The sequence below is a fragment of the Prionailurus viverrinus genome, chromosome B2 (genome assembly GCF_022837055.1).
Source record: "Prionailurus viverrinus isolate Anna chromosome B2, UM_Priviv_1.0, whole genome shotgun sequence".
In the NCBI taxonomy this organism is placed as follows: domain Eukaryota; kingdom Metazoa; phylum Chordata; class Mammalia; order Carnivora; family Felidae; genus Prionailurus; species Prionailurus viverrinus.
Genome location: NC_062565.1, coordinates 90,932,657 through 90,954,924, shown reverse-complemented (window position 1 = coordinate 90,954,924; position 22,268 = coordinate 90,932,657). Strand labels below are relative to the sequence as shown.

General features: G+C 35.0%; 1 protein-coding gene across 1 annotated transcript in view; it reads left to right on the top strand.

Moving 5' to 3' along the window:
• ASCC3 (activating signal cointegrator 1 complex subunit 3) overlaps positions 1–22,268 on the top strand; it is a 361,738-nt gene that overhangs the window by 248,916 nt on the left and 90,554 nt on the right. Inside the window, exons 31-34 of the mRNA XM_047858492.1 lie at positions 9,528–9,665; positions 9,743–9,863; positions 11,073–11,205; positions 14,162–14,287. Coding sequence (XP_047714448.1) covers positions 9,528–9,665; positions 9,743–9,863; positions 11,073–11,205; positions 14,162–14,287 — 518 coding nt within the window. The remainder of the gene's footprint in view (positions 1–9,527; positions 9,666–9,742; positions 9,864–11,072; positions 11,206–14,161; positions 14,288–22,268) is intronic.

Below are 22,268 nucleotides of genomic sequence, written 5' to 3'. Positions count from 1 at the left end.
AAAGCAGTGTCTCTCAGCTGCCATTCTGGGTGATTAATCTATAAAGCCATCTCTTTCTGGGTGATGAGGGATGCAGTAAGACCAGTGAATCCCATGGCATCCACTGTATTAATCTTTGTCTATAAAGTGAGTTCCTTCATCAGAAACATTATCATATGAGATACTAGATGATGTGTAAAGTGTTCAGTAATCCTACTGTTGAGGCTATTGGCAGCACTCGGTAGGCTGGAACAGAATCCATTCTAGACATCATCCCAAATAGGTGCCCCTCTGTGACAGAGTTCAATATAATCTCCTTACTGCCAGATAGCTATCTGGTCCCCTGGTCAGGGTACTTTATAATGGGCCTACGGATGTTTGCATTGGTGGCATAATGGCACAGAGCAGTGGCAGTAGCTGGGTCCACCTGTGGAGATGGAAGTCCATGTTTAGCCCATGTGTAGTTTTCATCTCTTCCACCATGGCGCCACTTAGTACATGAACCCATTGCACACAACACTGGGATCTGTGCACAAAACACCTGATATCCTTAGAAGTGGTCATTTTGCCCACTTGACTATTAATAGCATTATCTACACTTCTGTTAACTTTTTGGTAAACATCTTCATGGAATATAGGTAGTCTGTTCTGGGACCATTCTAAAATTTCTTCCATGTAAAACTTGTGCCTTTCTTGCCACCTGTCCTCCAATAGTGCTCTTGCTGTGCTTCTGACCCTTTGACTAATCCAGTAGCTACAGATCAAAGCATGGATCATAATTCACATCATCTCTTCTTTGCAGTAAATTGACAGAGAAAATACTTGGCACTTAGCTGTTTTTAGGGTCATCCCCAAAAGGAGCTATATAATACCATATCACAGTACTTCAGATGGTGGCGCTATCTTATGCAAAGTCTTTTGTCATTTGTATATATATGTATTTTTTCCCCTCAGTCAGCTTGACATGAGAAATACTCCAGGGAGCTTTGGTGGGTTGAAGTTAGGGATAGCACAGAAGGAAGAGGCATACACATGGAGTGTTCATGAACTACCTTTCATGATATTCTTCCATCTGATCCTTTTATTTCTACCAGTGATGGACTGCTACCAGGCACACCAACATGTATAGCTAGAGAGATCAGATGGCATTAGTTCATGATCAGTAACTTCAGTTTCAAGATTACCTAGTATCACATAGTTAAGCATTTTTTCTCTCCCACATCAAAAATACCCATAAGAGTATTCCTCTAACTTAAGTCAGTAGGCAGCTCTTACCAGAATTTGTAAAGTGATCATTTATGTAACATATTTATTGAATATCCACAACTTACCAAGCACTAGGTTAGCCAACTGATCCCAATTCTCGAGGAGCTCAACTAGATAGAAATTTTTAAATATATATATGATAAACCAAATAATGTTATAAAAATTGCTATAAAATGAGAAATGAAATATGATAAGGGGAGGTGGGGCTTCTTTAAAAAGAATGGTCAGAGAAGACTTCTTTAAGGAGATAACATTTAAGCTGAGACCCAAAGCATAAGAACAAGTTAGCTACACTAAGAGAGAAGATAATAGCATTTCAGGTAAAGGGAACAGGATGTTAAGGAAGTGAGATCAGCTCAGCTGGAACAGAATAAGCTAGGAAGAGAGTAGTATAAGTTAAGTTTCAGGGCAAAAGCCAGCTCATGTAAGACCTTAGACCCATGCGTACAGAGTTTGGATTTTGATTTTAAACAGTATGGGAAAGTAGTCATTTATTCATTGATTAAAGAAATGTCTCTTGACCTCCCTCTGTGTATTGGGTAAATGTTCTACCCTTATGGAATTAACATTCTTGTGGAGATGATAGATAGATAATAAGCAAATATGTCAAAAGGTGATAATTCCTATGGAAAAATAAATAAGCAGGGTCTAAAGGGAATAGGGAGTGCTAAGGGTGGTAGTAGAATGTTTTACATTGATATAAGTAAAGAACACCTCTGTGGTGAGGGTATTTTTGAATAGAAAACTAAAGGAAGCAAGGAAATAAACCAAGCAGATTATCTAAGGGAGGGGTGTTCAAGGCATTAAAATATTTTAAGCTAGGAAGATAACATACTCCAATTTCATTTTAAGATCACTTTTGCTGCTTAGTGGAAAATGGATTGAAGTGGAAGTTAAACATGGAATTAATGATGGTGGTGACCTAGTTCAGTAGGACTTGCTGATAGTGAAAAATGGAGGTTGAGAAAATGAAAAGAATCAAGAATGGCTCCCCAGTTAGTAACTCTAAACAAAAAAGTTAATATTTTGGATGTTAATTTGTATTTCTAAAATTTTCAAGGCAATTAGATATAGGAAGTCTGTATAACCCACAGAGGATGTGAAATGAACATGTGACTTGGGAACGTTAGCATAGAAGCAGCCTTTACACCCAGGTAAGCACATGAGACCCTGATATAGAGTGGGCAGGACCAGAGGGCAGGCTTGGAGTGACTCACAGTAGAGCTTGGGTAGAAAATGAAGAGCTGGCAAAGGGCACTGAGAAGGTGATGCCAGTAAGGAAAGTCCCATAGCACTGTGTGTGGTTGAGAGGGTTGTGTGAAGGAAGGAGGGCTTAACTACTTTAAATGTTAATGGGAGTTGAGTGAGATAAGAGCAGAGAAAGACCTATGGGATTTAGCACTCAGACATCCTGGATGAAAGTGGCAAGCAGCAACTCTGACAACTGAAAATCATCATGAATTCAGACTTGGTGGAGTTTCTACTAATGACATTTTATTTTAGTTCTTCAGATTCATTTGGCTTTTCATTCAACATAGATACCGACTTCTTCCTATAGGTAAGAAGTTAGTACCAGGCTTTGAAGATGGACTTCGAGATTGTTAAAAATCAGAGATTAAATTGAGTTTAATATAAGAGTGACCACATTTTCAACTGGAAAATCTGTTTTATTATCAAACCAAAATAGATTGAGTTTCTGATACAAAAGTCCCACCCCAAGTGCTTTCTATTTTGATCAGGCTTCAGGCCTCTTAGTGACTGACCAGTAGAGAAATTACTAGGCTAAGAATATTACGTATCAAGACAGACATTATCCACAGATTTGTTGAGCACTGGACATCTTAATTTAGTTGGTCCTCATGGAATAGTTGTGTAATTAAGAGCAGCTACAAGATATGAAGCTGTTTATATTTTGCCATAGTTGATATCATGCATGTCTTATTGAAGAAAGAGGCAAAGATCTTATGCTTAGTAATAGCTGATATGCTTATAGTGTACTTTATAGTTCATTAGAAGCTTATATTACATAGTTTAACCATGAATTCTGGAAGGGTTGTTCTTGTTATCCCAGTTTTATAGATATAAAAACTGAAACTTGGAAGAATTAAGTAATTTGCCTGATAGCATAAAATAAATGGGACTCAGAAACTCAAAATCAGGACAGCTAACTCGGAGCCGTGTTTTTTTCACTCTGCCATACAGTAACTGAAATCCTTGACAATGTACTGACTAGAGAAGATGGAAAAGTCACAGTGTCCATATGTGATTTGAGGGGATGGAAACAAACAGTAAAGTCAGTAGCTACAATATCAAACACAGGCAACCAACAAGAGCTGTGCTATTCTCAATCATGAGTGCTGGTATTTTAGTTTATAAAGGAAGATACTTTTCAATATTCTTAATTTTTAGGCACAGAAGTGGAAATACTCAAATACTAAAGAAGAAGAAATAGTTTGCTAATTGGGGCTCTTGTAAGTATCAGTCGGTTAAGCATCCAACTCTAGATTTGGCTCAGGTCATGATCTCACAGTTCTGCATCAGGCTTCATACTGACAGCATGGAGCATACTTGGGATTCTCTCTCTGTCTTGCCCTCTCTCTGCCCCACCCCACCTCATGCTCTTTCTCTCTCAAAATAAATAAATAAACTTTTTAAAAAATAGGTTTGCTAATCATCTGCATAGTTCCCCAGTTGTGTGAGTCTAGTATATGATTCATTATTTCAAATCTTACCTGTTTTTTGCCCACAGTCTAAAATGGTGAGGGCCAGCCGTAAGCCAAATGAATGATTTCATTATTTTAAGTAGTTATTTTAAGTAAATCACATTCATGTGGTAATTAGAATGTGACATTGTGGTTGAGAGCATGGACTGGAGCCAGGCCTCCTAGGTTTAATACTGACTGCCTATTACAAGCCATATGACCTTGGTGGGTATTCAACCTCTGAGCCTTACCCCTTCATCTATAAAAGGATAATAATAATCCTATCCTTACAAGATTGTTGTTAAGGATTAAATGCATTACTTTATTTGATGTACTTAGAACAGGCCTGGAACAGAGGTAAATGTTCAATAAGTGTTAACTGTTATTGCTGTTATAGTACAGCAGCATTGAATACCTTACGTATAGACAGGTTCTTTTTGCTGAAATCTTTATGGTAAAATTTGCTATTATTTTTATAATATCTTGCTTATGTTCCTTCACAAATTTAATTCATATTAATATAGCATTTGTTCATTTAAAATTATACTGCCTTAGCAAATTAATTTTGTAAGGTCCCTTTCATCAGCTTTATCTGCATTTTAAAAGCTTTTTTCATGTGGAATTTAAGAACCAAAACAGATAAACATAGGGAAAGGGAAGCAAAAATAAGATAAAAACAGGGAGGGAGACAGACCATAAAGAGACTCTTAAATACAGAGAACAAACTGAGGGTTGCTGGTGGCGTATTGGATGGGGGGGATGGGCTAAATGGGTGGCAAGCATTAAGGAGGGTACATACATACATAACAGACATAAATAAAAGCTTTTCAATATATGGAAATGCTCTCCAAACGTGTCAGAATCTGAACTCTCCAAAAATGGAAGTAAGCATAAAATGTATATTCCAGAATAAATATGAAGTGCTGACACTTGGATTTCTTACCAATAGCATAGTGAATTAAGTTAAAAACATCAATAAGCAAAAAATCTTTAATATTTCACCTTATGACCCAGTTTTGATATTGCTATTGTTAAGAATTAGGGCAAGCTAAGAAGCAAACATTGAAAAATGGCATGGTGTTTATTTAGCAGACATAGCAAAGCTTTACATGTTATTCTTTAGATTTCATTTATATATTTAATTCACAAGTAATCATGTGTTTAATCACATATATAAATATATTTACATATTAACAGTATGGTGAATCATTTTGAGGTGTCGTTTTGGGCTTTAGAGAGGATAGCAAGGACTATGAAGAGAGTATTGGCAAAGACTGGAAGTTTACTATCTTTAATATTGTTTTTAAATTTCTTTTCCCTTAGTATATTGGCAGAATGTTCTAAAGTGTTTCTTTCATTTTAACTTTTTCACCTTCAGTCTGTGGGGTTTATCATACAGAAATGCATTTTAAGAAATTAACACTTGGTAATTATAAGGAAATGTTTTAACTTTAACATCTGTACCAGATGTGATATATTTAATTATCTTTATTCTTTTAAAAAAAAAGTCTTCGTAACTTTCATTATTCTTCTTTATGCTGCATCTTTTATTGAGCATTTTAGACAATTGATAAGCATTATTCAGTGGCATATGGTCTGAGTCTGACGTGCTTTGAAAAGAGTACAGAGTTTTCTGATAATGAGGATTCTGTGAAAATGGGAAAACCAGCACAACAGATATGCTTTGAGAAAGTATGGGTTTTTAGCATCTTGAAACAATATATCACACTCAAAGGGACAGAATTGGGCTGTACAATCTGTTAGCTCATTCTTGTCCAATCTGGTCTCCTCCTTTCTTTTGGAGCCAGGATTGTCATCAACTCACTGAATTATATTCTGACTGGAATGTATTTCAGGAACGGAGTAATGTATCTACTTAAATGGAATCCTATATTTCTACAAAAGCTTTTTGAGTATAATAAATTTAAAATATAAAAAAAAATTCTATTAAGTTAAAGTAATTGGTTCAACAGTTTACATATGTGCCTCCTCCCCCATCACCCTAAAAAAAAAAAAAAGACCACTACTTAGAGGATATAGATCGATCCATTTTTCTTTTATTTATAATATTGAATTGTTTTTTTTTTTGGTTTAACTGTCAGGTAGTCAGACATATTTCAAAGACTGTTGGAAAGATGCCTATACATTACAACAAATGCTGGTTGAATAGAAATGAACTGTGGAATTAAAACTTCCCCGATCAGTGTTTTATTATCATGATTATTTTTAAAGTTCTATAGCAGCCTTTCTTAATTAAACCTTAATGACTTAAGATATCCATTGCTTGTAATAAGTGAACTTTTCTCCTAACCATCTAGAATGATACTATCTATCTTTGGAAAAATTAAAAAGATGGCAACTCAAATATTTTTTGTGGGGTTTAATTCTCCTGTGGAATCAGTGTTGAGAGAGTCTACTCTGTAGTATTCAAGATCACTGGGTCTTTAACTTGAAATACACAGGATTGTGTAAATGAATTGAGTGTTACATGAGAGCTATTATTACTTTATGTAAAGGATTAAATGTGATAATCTTTGTAAAGTGTCAAGCACATTGCCTGACACATAAGTACTCAACAAATAATATGTATTACCATGTTTTAAGCTTTCATTATCCTAAGTTTCTCAAAAATTTTGTTTATATTATATTGTGAGCAAGATGAAACATTTCAATGGTATAATTTAATCAACAATTTGTATTTTCAAATTTAAACAGGCTGTCCTGGGTAGTATCTTACGCATAATGATTAAGTAACGTTACTATAAATTTTCCTTTTTTTATGATGTTCAAATAATTCAGAATTCATCCACAGTAACTATGTAATAAATGAAGTTGTTTTTTGTAATTTTCCTCCTGAGGATTTTAGGTCTTTGCCAGTTCAGATAGGCAAATAGTTCTGTTTAATGCATTGATTTATGTGAAAGTGGGGGCAGGGGGAATGAGAACCTTCCCTGATGTGAAAGGACAGGATATTAATGCCTCACCAAACCTCCTGCCATAGGATTCTTTAGCTTTCCTGAGGTACATGGTATATTTTGGGGGGTATGATTGGCATTGCCATGGAACACTATTAATTATACAAGTTATAAAATTATACTGTTACTAAGTTATGAAATTGAAAAAATAATCCCTGAAATTAATTGTCAGAGCAAGAATATCAGTGAATTAATTCTTGATAATATAAATTGAAGATATTTATGCAGTGAACTATTGAACAAAAAAAAAATGGATAATAGTCTGTCACTTGAGAATGGCTAACATATAATTTATGAGACAAGACAAGCACCTTTCTTTATAGCATGCATTTGTAGTCATCTTCCTTATCCTTTGTTAATTTGAAAGGGAAAGTGGATGTTAATGTTAACATTAATTAATGTTAATACATTTCCATATTCTTGCTTAACAGTTTATGAAGTAAATATTCAAGAATATCAGGTGACCATACTGTGTTTATGAAACAGAATGAACTCTTTATATATTGCATTCAGTTCAGGAAAGTTGATAAATAACATGATGTGTATGTCATTAAACTGTTACTTTGTGTCTATGCAGTGCCTTTTATACATTAAGATCTATTATAAAGACAAACTTCATCTTCCTGTTTTTTGAATTATTAGTGTAAAACAATTTATTCCCACATAAAAAAGCTTGGAAAATTTTTTCTGACCATTGAAAATAAGATGAGCAAGAATGAAGGATGTTGACGTGCTTCATGTATGAATGTCTCCACTAAACTGTAGCAACCAGCTGAAGTTTCTCTAGATAGAGATTTTGTGAGCTGCTTATTGGTTTATTCACATCCAGGAGAGTGAATGTGTTGCATGTATACTTGTGTATGTTAGAAGTGATTAATAGTAGAAGGGAAAAAAAAAAAAAAAAAGAAATGAGATCTGAAGACAGTGTTGGTTATTTGTACTATCTCAGTCTTCAAGCATATAAAAATCATACATATACCCATTTCCAAGTTTATCCTCCACTGTTGTTCACTGTGAAAATGTGGTAGTGAAGCTACAGATACAACTAAAATATGTCATTCTTTTAATTGCTCATACATTCTCAAACCACTTGATCTCTGCATTACTCCCCTCATGGAGTTGTCCCAAAAGAAGTTCACCACACTGCATATTGTGTCATCCTCTGCTTTAAGGACCAGTATAAAGGTCTATCATTAGGCAAAAAGAGATTGAGTTTTCTGTTTAGTTCCTTTCAGAGAATAAGTTTCATAAGAAGATAAGATTTGCTTCTGTTGCCATAAAATCTGTGTTGCGTTAAGTATTTTCCATGTGGAATGGAAAGTGATAGAATATTCAGAAATTATATAAGATATAAGTTTCAGAAACTCTTTAGACATATGAAAACTTAGCTAAACCATGCCTGTAAATGAAATAACTTTACTTAATAAATAGCTTAATAATAGCTCTAATACATAAAGAGCCATTACAAACCACTAAGGAAAAAAGCTGTCATATCCACTTAAAAAATGAAAAGATAGTTTACCAAAAAATGCTAGTAAATATAAAAAGTATTTAACTGTACTGTTGATTAAAGAAATGAGAAGTAGACAAAAATATACCAGTTTGATTTTTTTTTATTTTTTTAAATGTTTATTTTTGAGAGAGTGAGAGAGACAGAGCATGAACAGGGGAGGAGCAGAGAGAGAGAGAGAGGCAGACACAGAATCTGAAGCAGCTTCAGGCTCTGAGCTGTCAGCACCGAGCCCGACATGGGGCTTGAACTCGCAAACTGTGAAATCATGACCTCAGCCAAAGTCGGACACCCAACCAACTGAGCCACCCAGGTGCCCCACCGGTTTGATTTTTTAAATAAGGAAGCTGAGGCTCACAAAGGTTATATGACTTGTCCTGGGTCATTAAGTTCAGTGAGAAAGGCTAAATTTGAATGATTCCTGTCTGGTGGGATTATGACTGATTTTTCTCCATTAATTTTTTTGTCCATATTTTCTAAATTTTTAGTACTGAGCCCAAAAGATGGAAGGTTTTTCTCTTATAAGAGATGAACAAGACCCTGAAATATTCTAGTTAACATTACATCCTTTTTATTTTTTTTTTATTTTTTTTTTTCAACGTTTATTTATTTTTGGGACAGAGAGAGACAGAGCATGAACGGGGGAGGGGCAGAGAGAGAGGGAGACACAGAATCGGGAACAGGCTCCAGGCTCTGAGCCATCAGCCCAGAGCCTGACGCGGGGCTCGAACTCACGGACCGCGAGATCGTGACCTGGCTGAAGTCGGACACTTAACCGACTGCGCCACCCAGGCGCCCCTACATCCTTTTTAATAGTTGTTACTCATTAAGGGGATATTGCATTTATCCACAGATTTTGTTTTCCTTGATGCATGAGGAAAAGATGGATAACATTTAAATTTTAACTCATTTAGGATATACATTCTCAATAACTAGATTTTCTTTTTAATTAACTTCACTTGTAACTGTAGATGAGGCCTATATTTTTGTTTATATAGTATAAGAATCAAAACACAAAATTAGTCAAATATAATCTTGGTATGGAAATTGTAAAGCTAATGAACCTATACCTCGTAATTGTGCTCTTATTTGCAGATGGAGAACATCATTGGAACGCTAAGAGATTCCAACCTGAAGCTGACACTTGCTTTCGGAATAGGAATGCATCATGCTGGATTACATGAGAGGGACCGAAAAACAGTAGAGGAGCTATTTGTAAACTGTAAAGTTCAGGTATTTTATTTTTCATAAACAGACATTTAAATATAACTTACACATTATGTTTTAGTTAAATATATTTTATTTTCTAGGTTCTTATTGCTACAAGTACATTAGCCTGGGGTGTAAACTTTCCAGCTCACTTAGTAATTATTAAGGGAACAGAATATTATGATGGAAAAACAAGGCGCTATGTGGATTTTCCCATTACAGGTAATTTTTTTTTTAATTTACAGATACATTAAGCTTCTATTTTAACCTTAGTAATCTGAATTTGCATGAATTGAATTGTAGAGAATTGACCACATTTGAACATATGTTGAGTAAGATTGTAAAGTTTTATTTCCAGTGAGATGCAAATGCTATTCAAAGTATTGAGCTGTTTCATTTACTTACCTAAAGTGTTAATAAGCATCAAAAGCATAACTAATGGTTTCAAATTCACAAATAGATAACAATTACTGATTAGTAGCTATTATGACTTAATAAATTACAGTTAAACATTATACTGTTTAATTTTAAATCTGTTTCACTAGAAATACTTCTGTGGGGCTTCTAGAATCAAAAGGCTTGTTGCTATGATTTCTGCATGCTGCGATTTGTGATTCGTGCATATTTTAAAACTTGATAAAAGCATTGTCACTGAATTCTGAAGAGCGAAATATCTGTGTGTATTTCCACTCAATGATTACATGTAAAAACTATTATTTCTTGGGGCGCCTGGGTGGCGCAGTCGGTTAAGCGTCCGACTTCAGCCAGGTCACGATCTCGCGGTCCGTGAGTTCGAGCCCCGCGTCGGGCTCTGGGCTGATGGCTCAGAGCCTGGAGCCTGTTCCCGATTCTGTGTCTCCCTCTCTCTCTGCCCCTCCCCTGTTCATGCTCTGTCTCTCTCTGTCCCAAAAATAAATAAACGTTGAAAAAAAAAAAATTTAAAACTATTATTTCTAAATCATTTCTTACCTCAGAGATTCCTGCACTATAAAAAAAAAAAAAAAAAGAACATTTGTACCGTAAGTGGGAAGAGGGTGAGGCCTAAATGACCCAGGGGGTCCATTCATGGGGGAAAATAATCAAATGAATCTGCTGAAGAGATTTACCCATATATGTTTTGCTTTTTCTTGTTTAATTAAAATAGTAATAACTCTTAAACAGCATTTTAAAGTATTTAGCTAAAGGAAACTTTTATCTTTCTTACTTATAAAATTGTAAGAGAGACCCTTTTTGGTGATCCAGTTTTCTGTCTTAATGCATTAATTATTTTATTCTTATAGAACTCAACAGGCTTCAGAGATAATATGCACACTCTTAAAATATTCTGTATCCTTTGTTATTTTGTCATGTTGTCGAAACATGCTATAATCACTAAATATACCTTGTGCTAGCTGCCACATTATTGAATACCTCTTGTTCTCTTCTTTATAGATGTACTCCAGATGATGGGGCGTGCTGGAAGGCCTCAGTTTGATGACCAAGGCAAAGCTGTAATTCTGGTTCATGACATAAAGAAAGACTTTTACAAAAAATTTCTTTATGAACCTTTCCCAGTAGAGTCAAGGTAAATTTTGTTGTAAATTAATTTAAATGGATTCATGTCATAGCAGTTAATATTTGTGTCATGATATTTATAAAAATCAGCAAAAATTCTAGTTCAATAGAATTATTTGAAATGAAACTGAATACAATTATCACTGTAAGATAGAATTCAATTACAATTTCATTTTTAAAAAAAACTTTTAAAAGAAGCAGTGTTAGTACTGCTTCAATGAATCACATTGATTCTAGAGCCGGACAACCTGGGTTCATATCTGAGCTCCACTACTTACCTCTTTGATCTAGCAAGTCATTTGATTCCTCAGTGCCTTGATGCACCTATCTGTAAAATGGAGATGCTAGCAACACTGGCTATCTCAGAGGTTAGTTGTAATGATCGAATGTTAGTGCTTGTAGCAGGGTCTATCACATAGTAAGCATTTAATAATAAAGTTCTCGTTTTATGTGTGTTTTTCCTCTCTAGGTGATAAAGAAATATCCAAAATAGAGGCACTTGTAATGAATAATTTGGACTATTAGCTTATTTCAGAATTATCACATAATTCTTTGTAGCACAGTAACTACCCCTTTGATAAAGGCTTCTGTCATTTTCTCAGCTGAAAATAGCCTTTCTCCCTCAGGTTTATGTATTTTTTACTTGCAACATTTATTACTAGTTCTCTTTTATCAGTCTTTTTAAATATACTGTATTCTAACTGCAAAGGACAACACATGTTTCTCATTGATAGTGTAAAGAGTTATTGGAATTTTTATTCTAAGTGCTAATGTTCATTTTTTTTATTTAGAAAATATAAAAACGTGGATACAGTTAACATTGTGATAAGAGAAAATTTATGGCTCTGTATATAATATATATTATATAAAAATATATATAATAAGATATATATTTTTTAAAAGAAAGCATGAATAATGATCAAAATATCCATCCAAAAATTCGGGAAAAAATTAACAAATTAAACTCAAAGAAAGAAGATAAGAGCAAGAATCAAAGAACTGAAACCAAATATACATTAGAAAAAAATCAACAAAGCCAAAAGTTGTTTCTTTGAAAAGAAGAATGCAATTGATAAACCTTTAACTCTGATCAAAAGAGAGAGAGAGAGAGAGAGAAAGAATGAACAAAATAATATTAGTAATGAAAAGATATTACAGGCATTTAAAAATATTATGAAACATTATGCAAATAAAAATTTAGATAAAATGATAAAATTCATTTAAAAACGTATGAAACTGACACAAAAAGAAATAGAAAATCTAGTCTCTCATTCTATCAAAGTGATTGAATCTGAAATTTAAAATCTTTCCACAAAGAAACCTTCTGACTCAGACGCTTTACTAGTGAATTCTTCATAACATTAAGGACAAAATAACATCAATCTTACATGAACTCTTCCTAATACTAGAAAAGATAAGACCTACTTGCCAACTTATTTTGTAAGATCAGAATAACCTTGATACCAAAACCTGATAAGAAATTTACCAAAAAAGGATGTTAACAAACCTGTGCCTCTCATAAATATAGATGTCTAAACAACATCAGTAAATTTAATTTTGTGTAAATTATTTTATAAATGTGAAGTTGACTTATTTGAAAATAAATTACTATTATTTACCACATTAGCAGGAAAAAAATGAGAAAAATCATATGATTATTTCATAGATGTAAAAAAAAAAAAAGCATTTGAAAAAATTCCACCCCCATTCATAATAAAATCTCTTAGCAAACAGTAATATAAAGAAATGTCCTTAATCTGATAAAGAGTCAATTTACTGCAAGCATCATAGTCAATAATGAAATATTGAAAGCTTTCCCTTTGAGATAGGGAATGATACAAGAGTATTTTTCTCACCACGTCCAGTAAGCATTGTGTTTGAAGCCCAAGCCACTGCAATAAGGTAAGGATCAGAATGAGAGTCATAATATCCTTTGAGCCAAGGTAGTGACTAAACAGCACAAAAGGAGGGCTTCTGGGGAAATGGTGATGCTTGATCTTGGTGTTGGTTACACAGGTGTGTTCACATTATGAAAATTACTTGAGTACATGTATGATTTATGTAATTTCTGTATGTACCTTCAGTAATCATTAACTAAAAATTTTAATTTTGTACTTCGATATAACTAGTATTAATACTTACCTATCACAAGAGTATTTCATAGTTTTTATGATAACTTCTCTATTAATGGGCCTTTCAAGAGTTTCCTATTTCTTCTTACATATAATATTGCAGCGAAGTAATTTGCTTTCCCATCCTTGTCTGTAAATGTTTCTCTAGCAGGTAATAATGAAAAGTGAAATTGCTGGGTCACAGTCATTATTCAAATAGATATTGGCAAGTTGCCTTCTCAATTGAGTATACAGATTTATACTCTGCCGCTGATGAATTAAGAGTAATATAGAAACTCATTTTTTTTTAATCTTTCAATTTATTGCCATTTCTCATGTCCTTAAAACATCCTTTGCAAAAACTATTTTTAATACCTGCATATTGTTCCATGTATCATAATTTATTTAGTCTTTTCTGTTGTTGGACACTGCTTCCCTTTTTTAGTATTTTACATAAGAAACTAAAATGAACATTATGTTATGCCAGTCTTTCAACACATCTGATCATGTTAGTATACTCTATAACACCAGTACAATTGTGTTTCATATGACGAGGAACTTAACACTCACTGAGTAAATGAAAGGAATATCATTACTCATAACTGTCACCCCTATCTTGCCAACTCTCCTTTCATCTGCCTCAGTATTATTTCATACTTACACCCATACCCCATAAGTACATTCTTCCCTACTCTCCAAGTTACATCTGCTGTTGCCCACTCTACCTTTCTCCTCTTGGCTCTTATCTTTCCTAAAATTTACTAGCACCCTTCCGTCAGTCTGCTATGTGAGATAAAGTGTGTTTCATTTAACCTAACCTTCATGTATGTTTCCCATATCTTGTTCACTGTATAGCTTATTAGGAGTGCTCTCTGACCATTTAAATGCAGAGATTGCTGGTGGTACAATTACATCTAAGCAAGATGCAATGGATTATATCACTTGGACTTACTTTTTCCGACGTCTTATCATGAACCCCAGGTAAGTGTAGGGCAACTATTTATCTTTCTGGTTTGCGCCAAAAGAAAATTATTTTTGAAAGTAACAATCCCTAAATTTCAGTACATAACAAAAAAGTCAGAACTTTGGACATTCTAGATATATGAATTTGCCCAGAGAATCACATGATGTCTCTAGTATGATCACAATATATTATAATATATTTGAAAATGAATAATTGTATGCACTTATTACTTAGCTGCTTTTAATTAACTTAGGATATCCTTGAGGAGTTTGCTCTGTAGTTAGGGAGACAGGACATCTGAAATCATTAAGAAATGATTAAATGATTAAGCTAGATGGTAGTTACTGACTTAGGTGCAATTGGAATTCAGAGAAGAATGAGGCTGATGCAGTTGTAGAAGGAAGAATTTGTAAGGCATTTGTAATGATTGATAAGAACTCTGCAAGAGGAAATAAAAGTGGGGGGTTGTTGTGGAATGTCTTTTACTTTCAGACAGTATAGGTTAGATCTTCATTCAGCACTTATTTGTCAAATGTTATATTAGATATTGAGGATAAAAATTAGTGTACATTATCCTCCATCTTCAACAGCTAATCTTTTTTTTTTTTTTGAGAGAGAGAGAGAACACAACGTGGGGGGGGGGGGGGCAGAGGGAGAGAGAGAATCCCAAGCAGGCTCCATGCCCGGCGCAGAGCCCCAACACTGGGCTCAATTTCGTGACTGTGAGATCATGACCTGAGGCAAAATCAAGAGTTAGATGCCTAGACTGAGCTACCCCAGGTGCCCAGGCAGATCTTTAAATGTGGGGGAAAGACATATAAATGATTTCAATGTAAATCATAAGTTCTGTAATAGAATTGTATTTAAGCCCATGAGAGCAAAAAATCCAGAGAGATGATACTTCAACCAAATTTTGAATCTGAAATGGGAATAGAAAAGGTCAGAGGCACAAAAATACTATATGGGCATAGGCTCTCATGGCTGAAACGGCATTTGTAGAGTGCCAAGAAGTTTGATGTAGCCAGAGCTTAAGAATATGGAGACCAAAAGATTGTCTTGACCAGAAAGTGGGCCAAGCACCAGAGAGTAAATGGCCTGTATGTCATAATAAGGTGTTTGCATTTAGCCTATTGGCTAGGGTGAGAGGTGTTTTTTTTTTTTTTTTATGTTTATTTATTTTTGAGAGATAGAAATAGAGCATGAGCAGGGGAGGGGCAGAGAGAGTGGGAGACACAGAATCTGAAGCAGGCTCTGGGCTCTGAGCTGTCAGCACAGAGCCCAATGCAGGGCTCAAACTCATGAACCATTGAGATCATGACCTGAGCCAAAGTCGGACACTTAACCAACTGAGCCACTCAGGCACCCCACCTGTGGTGAACTGTTAAACACAGTTTAACATCCCCAAATTAGGTTCAGTTTTTTGTTTTTTTCAATACTTATGAAACTATGGTAGGGAATGGGCTGGAATGAAGAGACAATCAGAGCAGGAAGACCAGTTAGGGAGCTGTTTAAGCTGTGAATAAGACCTTAACAGTTGCAGAAGGAATGGAAGGAGGGCCAAAGATGGGGACATTCCTGATACGAATAAGAGGAAATATCAAAGCATTGTAGGGTCTTGAACAGAGAGATCATGATGAAATATTATTACTAAATCTTACCTGTTGGTACCTTGAGAAATTTGTTTTTTGTTTCAGCCATTTCCACTCACACAGATAGGAGTTTGAGAATATGGTGGCATTTTTCTGTTTCCTCAACTGTTAGGGACTCTGGATGAGATACAAAATATCATTTGGGACATGATTGCAAGATTAACGAGGTAATCGCTACCTCGTAAAGCACTGCAGCTTTACGGTAGCTATTAGATCACAGGATTAGAATTGTAGAAGGGTATACTGGGATGCACTTTATATGCACTCTGGTCCTACTTTCTTGCTTGATATTAAAGAAGGGGACTTTGGAAACTTGAAGTGACTTGCTCTGGATCCCAGAACTACTTTGTCAGAAAGCTAGAACTTAACATAAGTTTTGTGACTCCACTCTACTTTTTAGAGGGATGAGTGAGATAGCAGTGAGAATAGAGGACCTACCTAGAGGAAACTGGAATAGGCATCATTCCTTGTTGCTCTCATTACAAACTACCTTCTATTTAATATTAATGTGGTAAGAAAAATCCACATGCAACCATAATAAACAGTATTAATTAGGGACAGAACAAGAAGCTTGGGAGAGGTTAGCACAGTGGACAAAGACGAAATCTTGAGGGAATATACTTTGGTTATAACTTAAAGAAATTATATTGAGCCTCTGAGCCCAGGGACTTCTTAGGTGTTGACAGTTAGGATATCTCCTGCTCATATGATTATAGTCCATGTAAATAGTGAGTATTCCATAGTTCACAGTGCCTGACCTACTTTACCTGACAGCCATCTTTGCTAGAGGGAAATTCTGGGACTGGGAGTCAAAAGATGTATCATCTTGACATATTGGCTTAGGGCACTTGGTTGTTGTGGCAGCTGTTTTTCCTGCCCCTTTGATGCCCCCAAGAAGAGCTGGGTATCCCCTCCTACACCACCAACACCATGAAAGGAGACATTAATCCATACCACCTCTAGGTAAGAAGTTCCTCTCACTTTCATACTTTTGTTGTCACTCATCTCCCTGTCTGCAGTACGCTCTCTAGCCCTTATAGCTATCTAACAGTCTTAAAAGATCTAACAGTCTTAAAAGTTGATGCATGTATTGATAAATGCACTTAAATTAATTTTCAGGAGGTGGTGGTTTATACACTCTTGACTATCCATATCAAAGTGGCTAGTTCTTTTAGTAGTCACCTGAACATATTTTGAGATACCTGGCTAGGTTAAGACTAAAGCTATCATTATTATGCTGAAGTAGAAACCTGTGCCCAAGCTGTTGCTGTGTGAATTAATTAGTCCAAAACTGATACAGCAATAAATTTTTTTGAAGGCTTATGATGATATTTTTCACTAAAATATAACAAGCAATCCTAAAATTTACATGGAACCACAAAAGACCTCCAATACCAAAAGCAAACTTGAGAAAGAACAAAGCTGAAGGCATCACAATTTTTTATTTCAAACTATATTACAAAGTTGTAGTAATCAAAACAGTATGATATTGGTATAAAAACAGACACACAGATCAGTGATACGATCTGAGCCCAATAATATGGTCAATTAATTTACTACACAGATCAGTGATACAGAACACAGAAGCCAATAATATGGTCAATTAATTTACTACAAAGGAGCTAAGAGTATGTGATGGAGAGAGAATAATCTCTTTAATAAATGATACTGGGAATGCTGGATATTCACATGCAAAATGAAACTGAACCCATATATTTCACCATGCACAAAAATCAACTCAAAATTGTTGAAAGACTCAAAGGGAAGACCTGAAACTATAAAACCACTAGATGACATAGCCTTGACAATGGTCTTGGTGATGATTTTTTGGATTGAACACCGAAAGCAAAGGCAATAAAATAAACATATAAGACTACATCAAACTAAAATGCTTCTACATAGCAAAGGAAATCATCAGCAAAATGAAAAGGCAACCTACCAAAGAGGAGAAAATGTTTGCAAATCATATATCTGAAAAGGGTTTAATGTCCAAAATATATATAAAGAATTCATATAACTAAGGGATGTAGGGGGTTGGTAGCAATACCAGTCATGTGAGACCTTAGAGACCGTGGTAAGGACTTTGAATTTCATTATTGATGATGTAAGAACCATTGTGGGGTTTTGAGTAGAGAGGACTGACAGGATCTATTCATATCATAAGTCCAATCAATTATAATCATAAGTGTTAAAAATAATTTAAACTTACCTGTTGAAAGAAATTCTCAGATTCAATTATTTTGAATCGAACTAAACATGATTTATACGAAACATGAAATCAAAATGATATAGAAAGTTGAAAGTTGAGGATGGAAAGAAGATATGAAGGACAATAACAAAGAGAAAGCAACAGTTGTAGAATTAAAATCAGACAAAATGAAATTCAAGGCAAAGAAGGACAAAGAAGAATGGTTCATATTGATAACAAGCACAATCACTAAATAGTTGTAATAGTTTACAAAATTTTAGGTAGCTAAAAACATAGCATCAGGGGCGCCTGGGTGGTGCAGTCGGTTAAGCGTCCGACTTCAGCCAGGTCACGATCTCGCGGTCCGTGAGTTTGAGCCCCGCGTCGGGCTCTGGGCTGATGGCTCAGAGCCTGGAGCCTGTTTCCGATTCTGTGTCTCCCTCTCTCTCTGCCCCTCCCCCGTTCATGCTCTGTCTCTCTCTGTCCCAAAAATAAATAAACGTTGGAAAAAAAAAAAAAAAGAAGAAAAAAAGAAAAAAGAAAAAAAAATTTTTTTTTTTAAATAAATTAAAAAAAAAAATAAAAACATAGCATCAAAATAGAGAAAGCAAAAACTGATAGAAGTTCAAGATGTTAACTAAATTATAATCATGTTGAGAGACTAACACATCTCTCTTGAAAATCACCCTAATATAAATATATTTATATTTATATTTATATTTATATTTATATTTATATTTATATTTCTTCCCCCAAAAGGAATATGCCTACTCACAAACACTCATCAAAATTTATTTATAAAAATATACTGTGTACTAGACCACAAAGAACAACTCAGTATATTTCGAAACAGATCATAAGGCTACATTCCCAGTGCATAATATAATAATATTAGAAATAAACAAGAAAAAGGATGGCAAAAACAGTCTACCTGCTTGGGATTTAATTACTCTTATTCTAGTGAAAGGTGAAAAGTTTGCTTAAAGTTATAGACTAGAGATATATAAAAATAAAAGTATTATACAACAAAGTCAATGAATTTTAGTCAAAGCACAATACCAAGGAATATTCATATCTTTAGAGTATCTACAATATAGCATGAATGCTTGAAAACAAACTAAGCATTCATCTCTGTGGGGGGGAGGGCATAAAAGCTCCCCACGTGGGCTTTCAAATGTGGTGCCTCCCAATCATATGGGGGCCACCAAATGTGGGTCAACTTGATTGGGTAGGAGCTGGAAGCCCGGGTGGTGAAATAATTCACCCAAGTCAGAACAACGGAGATAGAAGTTTATTGAGCACACCATTGAGGAAAGAGTGGGCAGGACAGCAAGGGAGAGACTGCCATGAGGCAATGGTAGGGGGCTGTAGTTAAAGGGAGAAGGTGAGGAGGTATGAAAATGTATGGAATTTTCCTTTTTTGGTATCTGTGTCCTGCTGTAAGTAACCCATTGGTCAGCTATAGCTTAAGATAATCTGAGGTGAGTTGTTGCCTAATGGGCCTGTTTATATTCAGCCAGGAGGCTGAGGCCAATGTGGGCCCTTCTACCTTACTCGGGTTCCCATTGTTCAAATTGGTTACCTGAAAGCAGCCTCTACAATCTCTAGGAACTAGATGAACATTAATAAAACACAAATATGAGAAAGGAATTTATAAAAGTAAAAATCAAAATTAATAGTGACAAACACAAGTATACACTATTATTATTTATTATCTACTGTATTTGAGACGTTGTTTTGAGAGCCTAACTCATTTAGTCATGATCCCCATTTTATAGATGAAAAAGCTGAAGCACAGGTAGATTGAGCAACTTGTCCCTAAGTACACAGCTCCTGAGTGGCAGAGGCAGTGCTGGAATTCAGGCACTCTGGCTCCAGGGGCTACAATCTCCATTACCAGGCTCGTTACCAGGTCCAGAACCCAAATATCCATACCCCTTCTCCACTTCTCTTTCCAGTGTTACGCTGGAAAATGTGTTCTTTATAGAAACCGTACTACACAAATTTTGGATGTATAACTCTTTTGTTCATTTGATACCAAAAAAAAAAAATTGTCCATTTTAATATCTATACCTTTACATCTGGATAAAAATGGAAACATGTGCCTAAATTAATTTTAATGACATGTATTTTATTTAGTCTGCTATAGTGAGGTTCTACAATTTTCTTTGTGATTGGTCCTTGATTGTATCTTTTTATTATTGTCTGTGTTAAACTCCCCTTTTCTGTGATCTGGAAGCAAAGAAAGGCACAAGAGTTCTGGAAATTGGTAAATTTTTCGTACTTATTTTTAGATGTTAAAGGTTGTTTTTTTTTTAAGTTTATTATTTTGAGAGAGACAGAGACAGTGCAAGTAGGGGAAAGGCACGGAGAGAGAGAGAGAGAGAGAGAGAGAGAGAGAGAGAGAGAATGAGAATCCCAAGCAGGCTCCCTCCTGCCAGCGCAGAGCCTGACATGGGGCTCATACTCATGAAACTGAGATCATGACCTGAGCTGAAACCAGGAGTCAGACACTCAACCAACTGAGCCACCCAAGTGCCCCAATCTGTTAAAAGTTTTAAGAAGGCTAAAATCATTGTCTCAAATGAAGGGCTTATACTATATGTAGTTTTAATATATCTTAATATATTAACTGTCATAAATTGAGATTTTACTTTTGGTTTAGTGGGAGAGGACTGCATATATATATATATATATATATATATATATGCATGTGTATGTTAAAAAAGATAATAAGGTTTATTTAAAATAGACAAGACAAAGAGTGCTTTCAAAATACAGTCATACATAGATAATAAATACGACCCAATTCCCCAACCCGCTTCATTTAATCATACAACTATAAAGAACCCCCACCACACCACCACCAAAAGTGGAACTTATGTTGACAAAGATTCTGCCACTGTTCCTGGATTGTTCTCTGTATGTTTATAGTGTGTGTGTGTGTGTGTGTGTGTGTGTGTGTGTGTGAGATATGCATATGTATGCAAACACATGCACATGCATATGAAGATACATTTACATGTATAAATATATACGTAGACACAATCACATTAGTTACTTCAAATGTACATAAACACATGTACTGGTGCATCATGAAATATAATATATTCCAAATTGAGTTCTGGATTCAATTTGTATGTTCAATTTCACTCTCTGTTTTCCCCTGAGGAAGCTTTTAAATATTTCTGGGGCAAAAAATGTTGTGGTAGTTTCAGCTGTCCCTGCAACCACTTTCATTATTTGTGTCATTATTACTGCTGCATAATCTGAACATAAAAAAACATGGTGCCATAACAAATGACTTCCCAGTACTGACAGTTATAGCAGCAGCATTTCAATACTGATGAAAAATTTCCCAGCAAGATCTCTGGCCAGGTTTACAATAACTAAACAGGAAATGGCTGCCACTATTCACATTAAATCCAGACTGTTTGGTGTAACTTTATCTATGTTTTAGATTACAATAAAATCTCTTTCATTCTCAACTGGCAAAATTTTATCCTTCCTGAGGTTGGAAAAACAGAACTTGAGGTTTCATGTGTGGTATTCCTGTTTGTCCTTTGACAAGAGCTCTTAAAGCTAATTTTTTTAAGTTGTTTTACTTTGGGATTGTTTAAATTTAATGAACTTTGTAAATTTTTATGAGAGGGAGAGGTTTGTTATGACTTTTTCCCAATGGACTGCTAATAGAAGTTAGCTTGTCTAGCCCATGTGCTAGATGCTGTCAGTATCCAACTGCCTTTGACTTTCACACCTCCCAGGGGACTAGTAATTGTTGTGTTCAAACAGCCTGTAATTGTGATCCCGCTGGCTTTCTCAGTACGCTTCTGGCTATTAGAATCATTAAACAACTCAGCACCTGTTAACAGCATTGTAAATATTCAACCCTGCTTGTGTGCAGGTTGAGTCCAATATAGAGAAATCTTACAGAGCTCAGCCTCATAAATTAGAGCTTCTGACAAGTCAATTATTGTGAAACTGGGTTTCTCTGTGAAATAAATGAAATAGCATGCTGACAAAAAGGTAGGCTGTCTGTTTATGGTAGAGAGAAGATAATGACTTCATGATCCAATGCAGAGAGCATGAAACTACATTGTATCCTTTATCTATAATTAAACAGTTGTGTAATATTTCTGTTTTAGTAACCAGTAAATTATA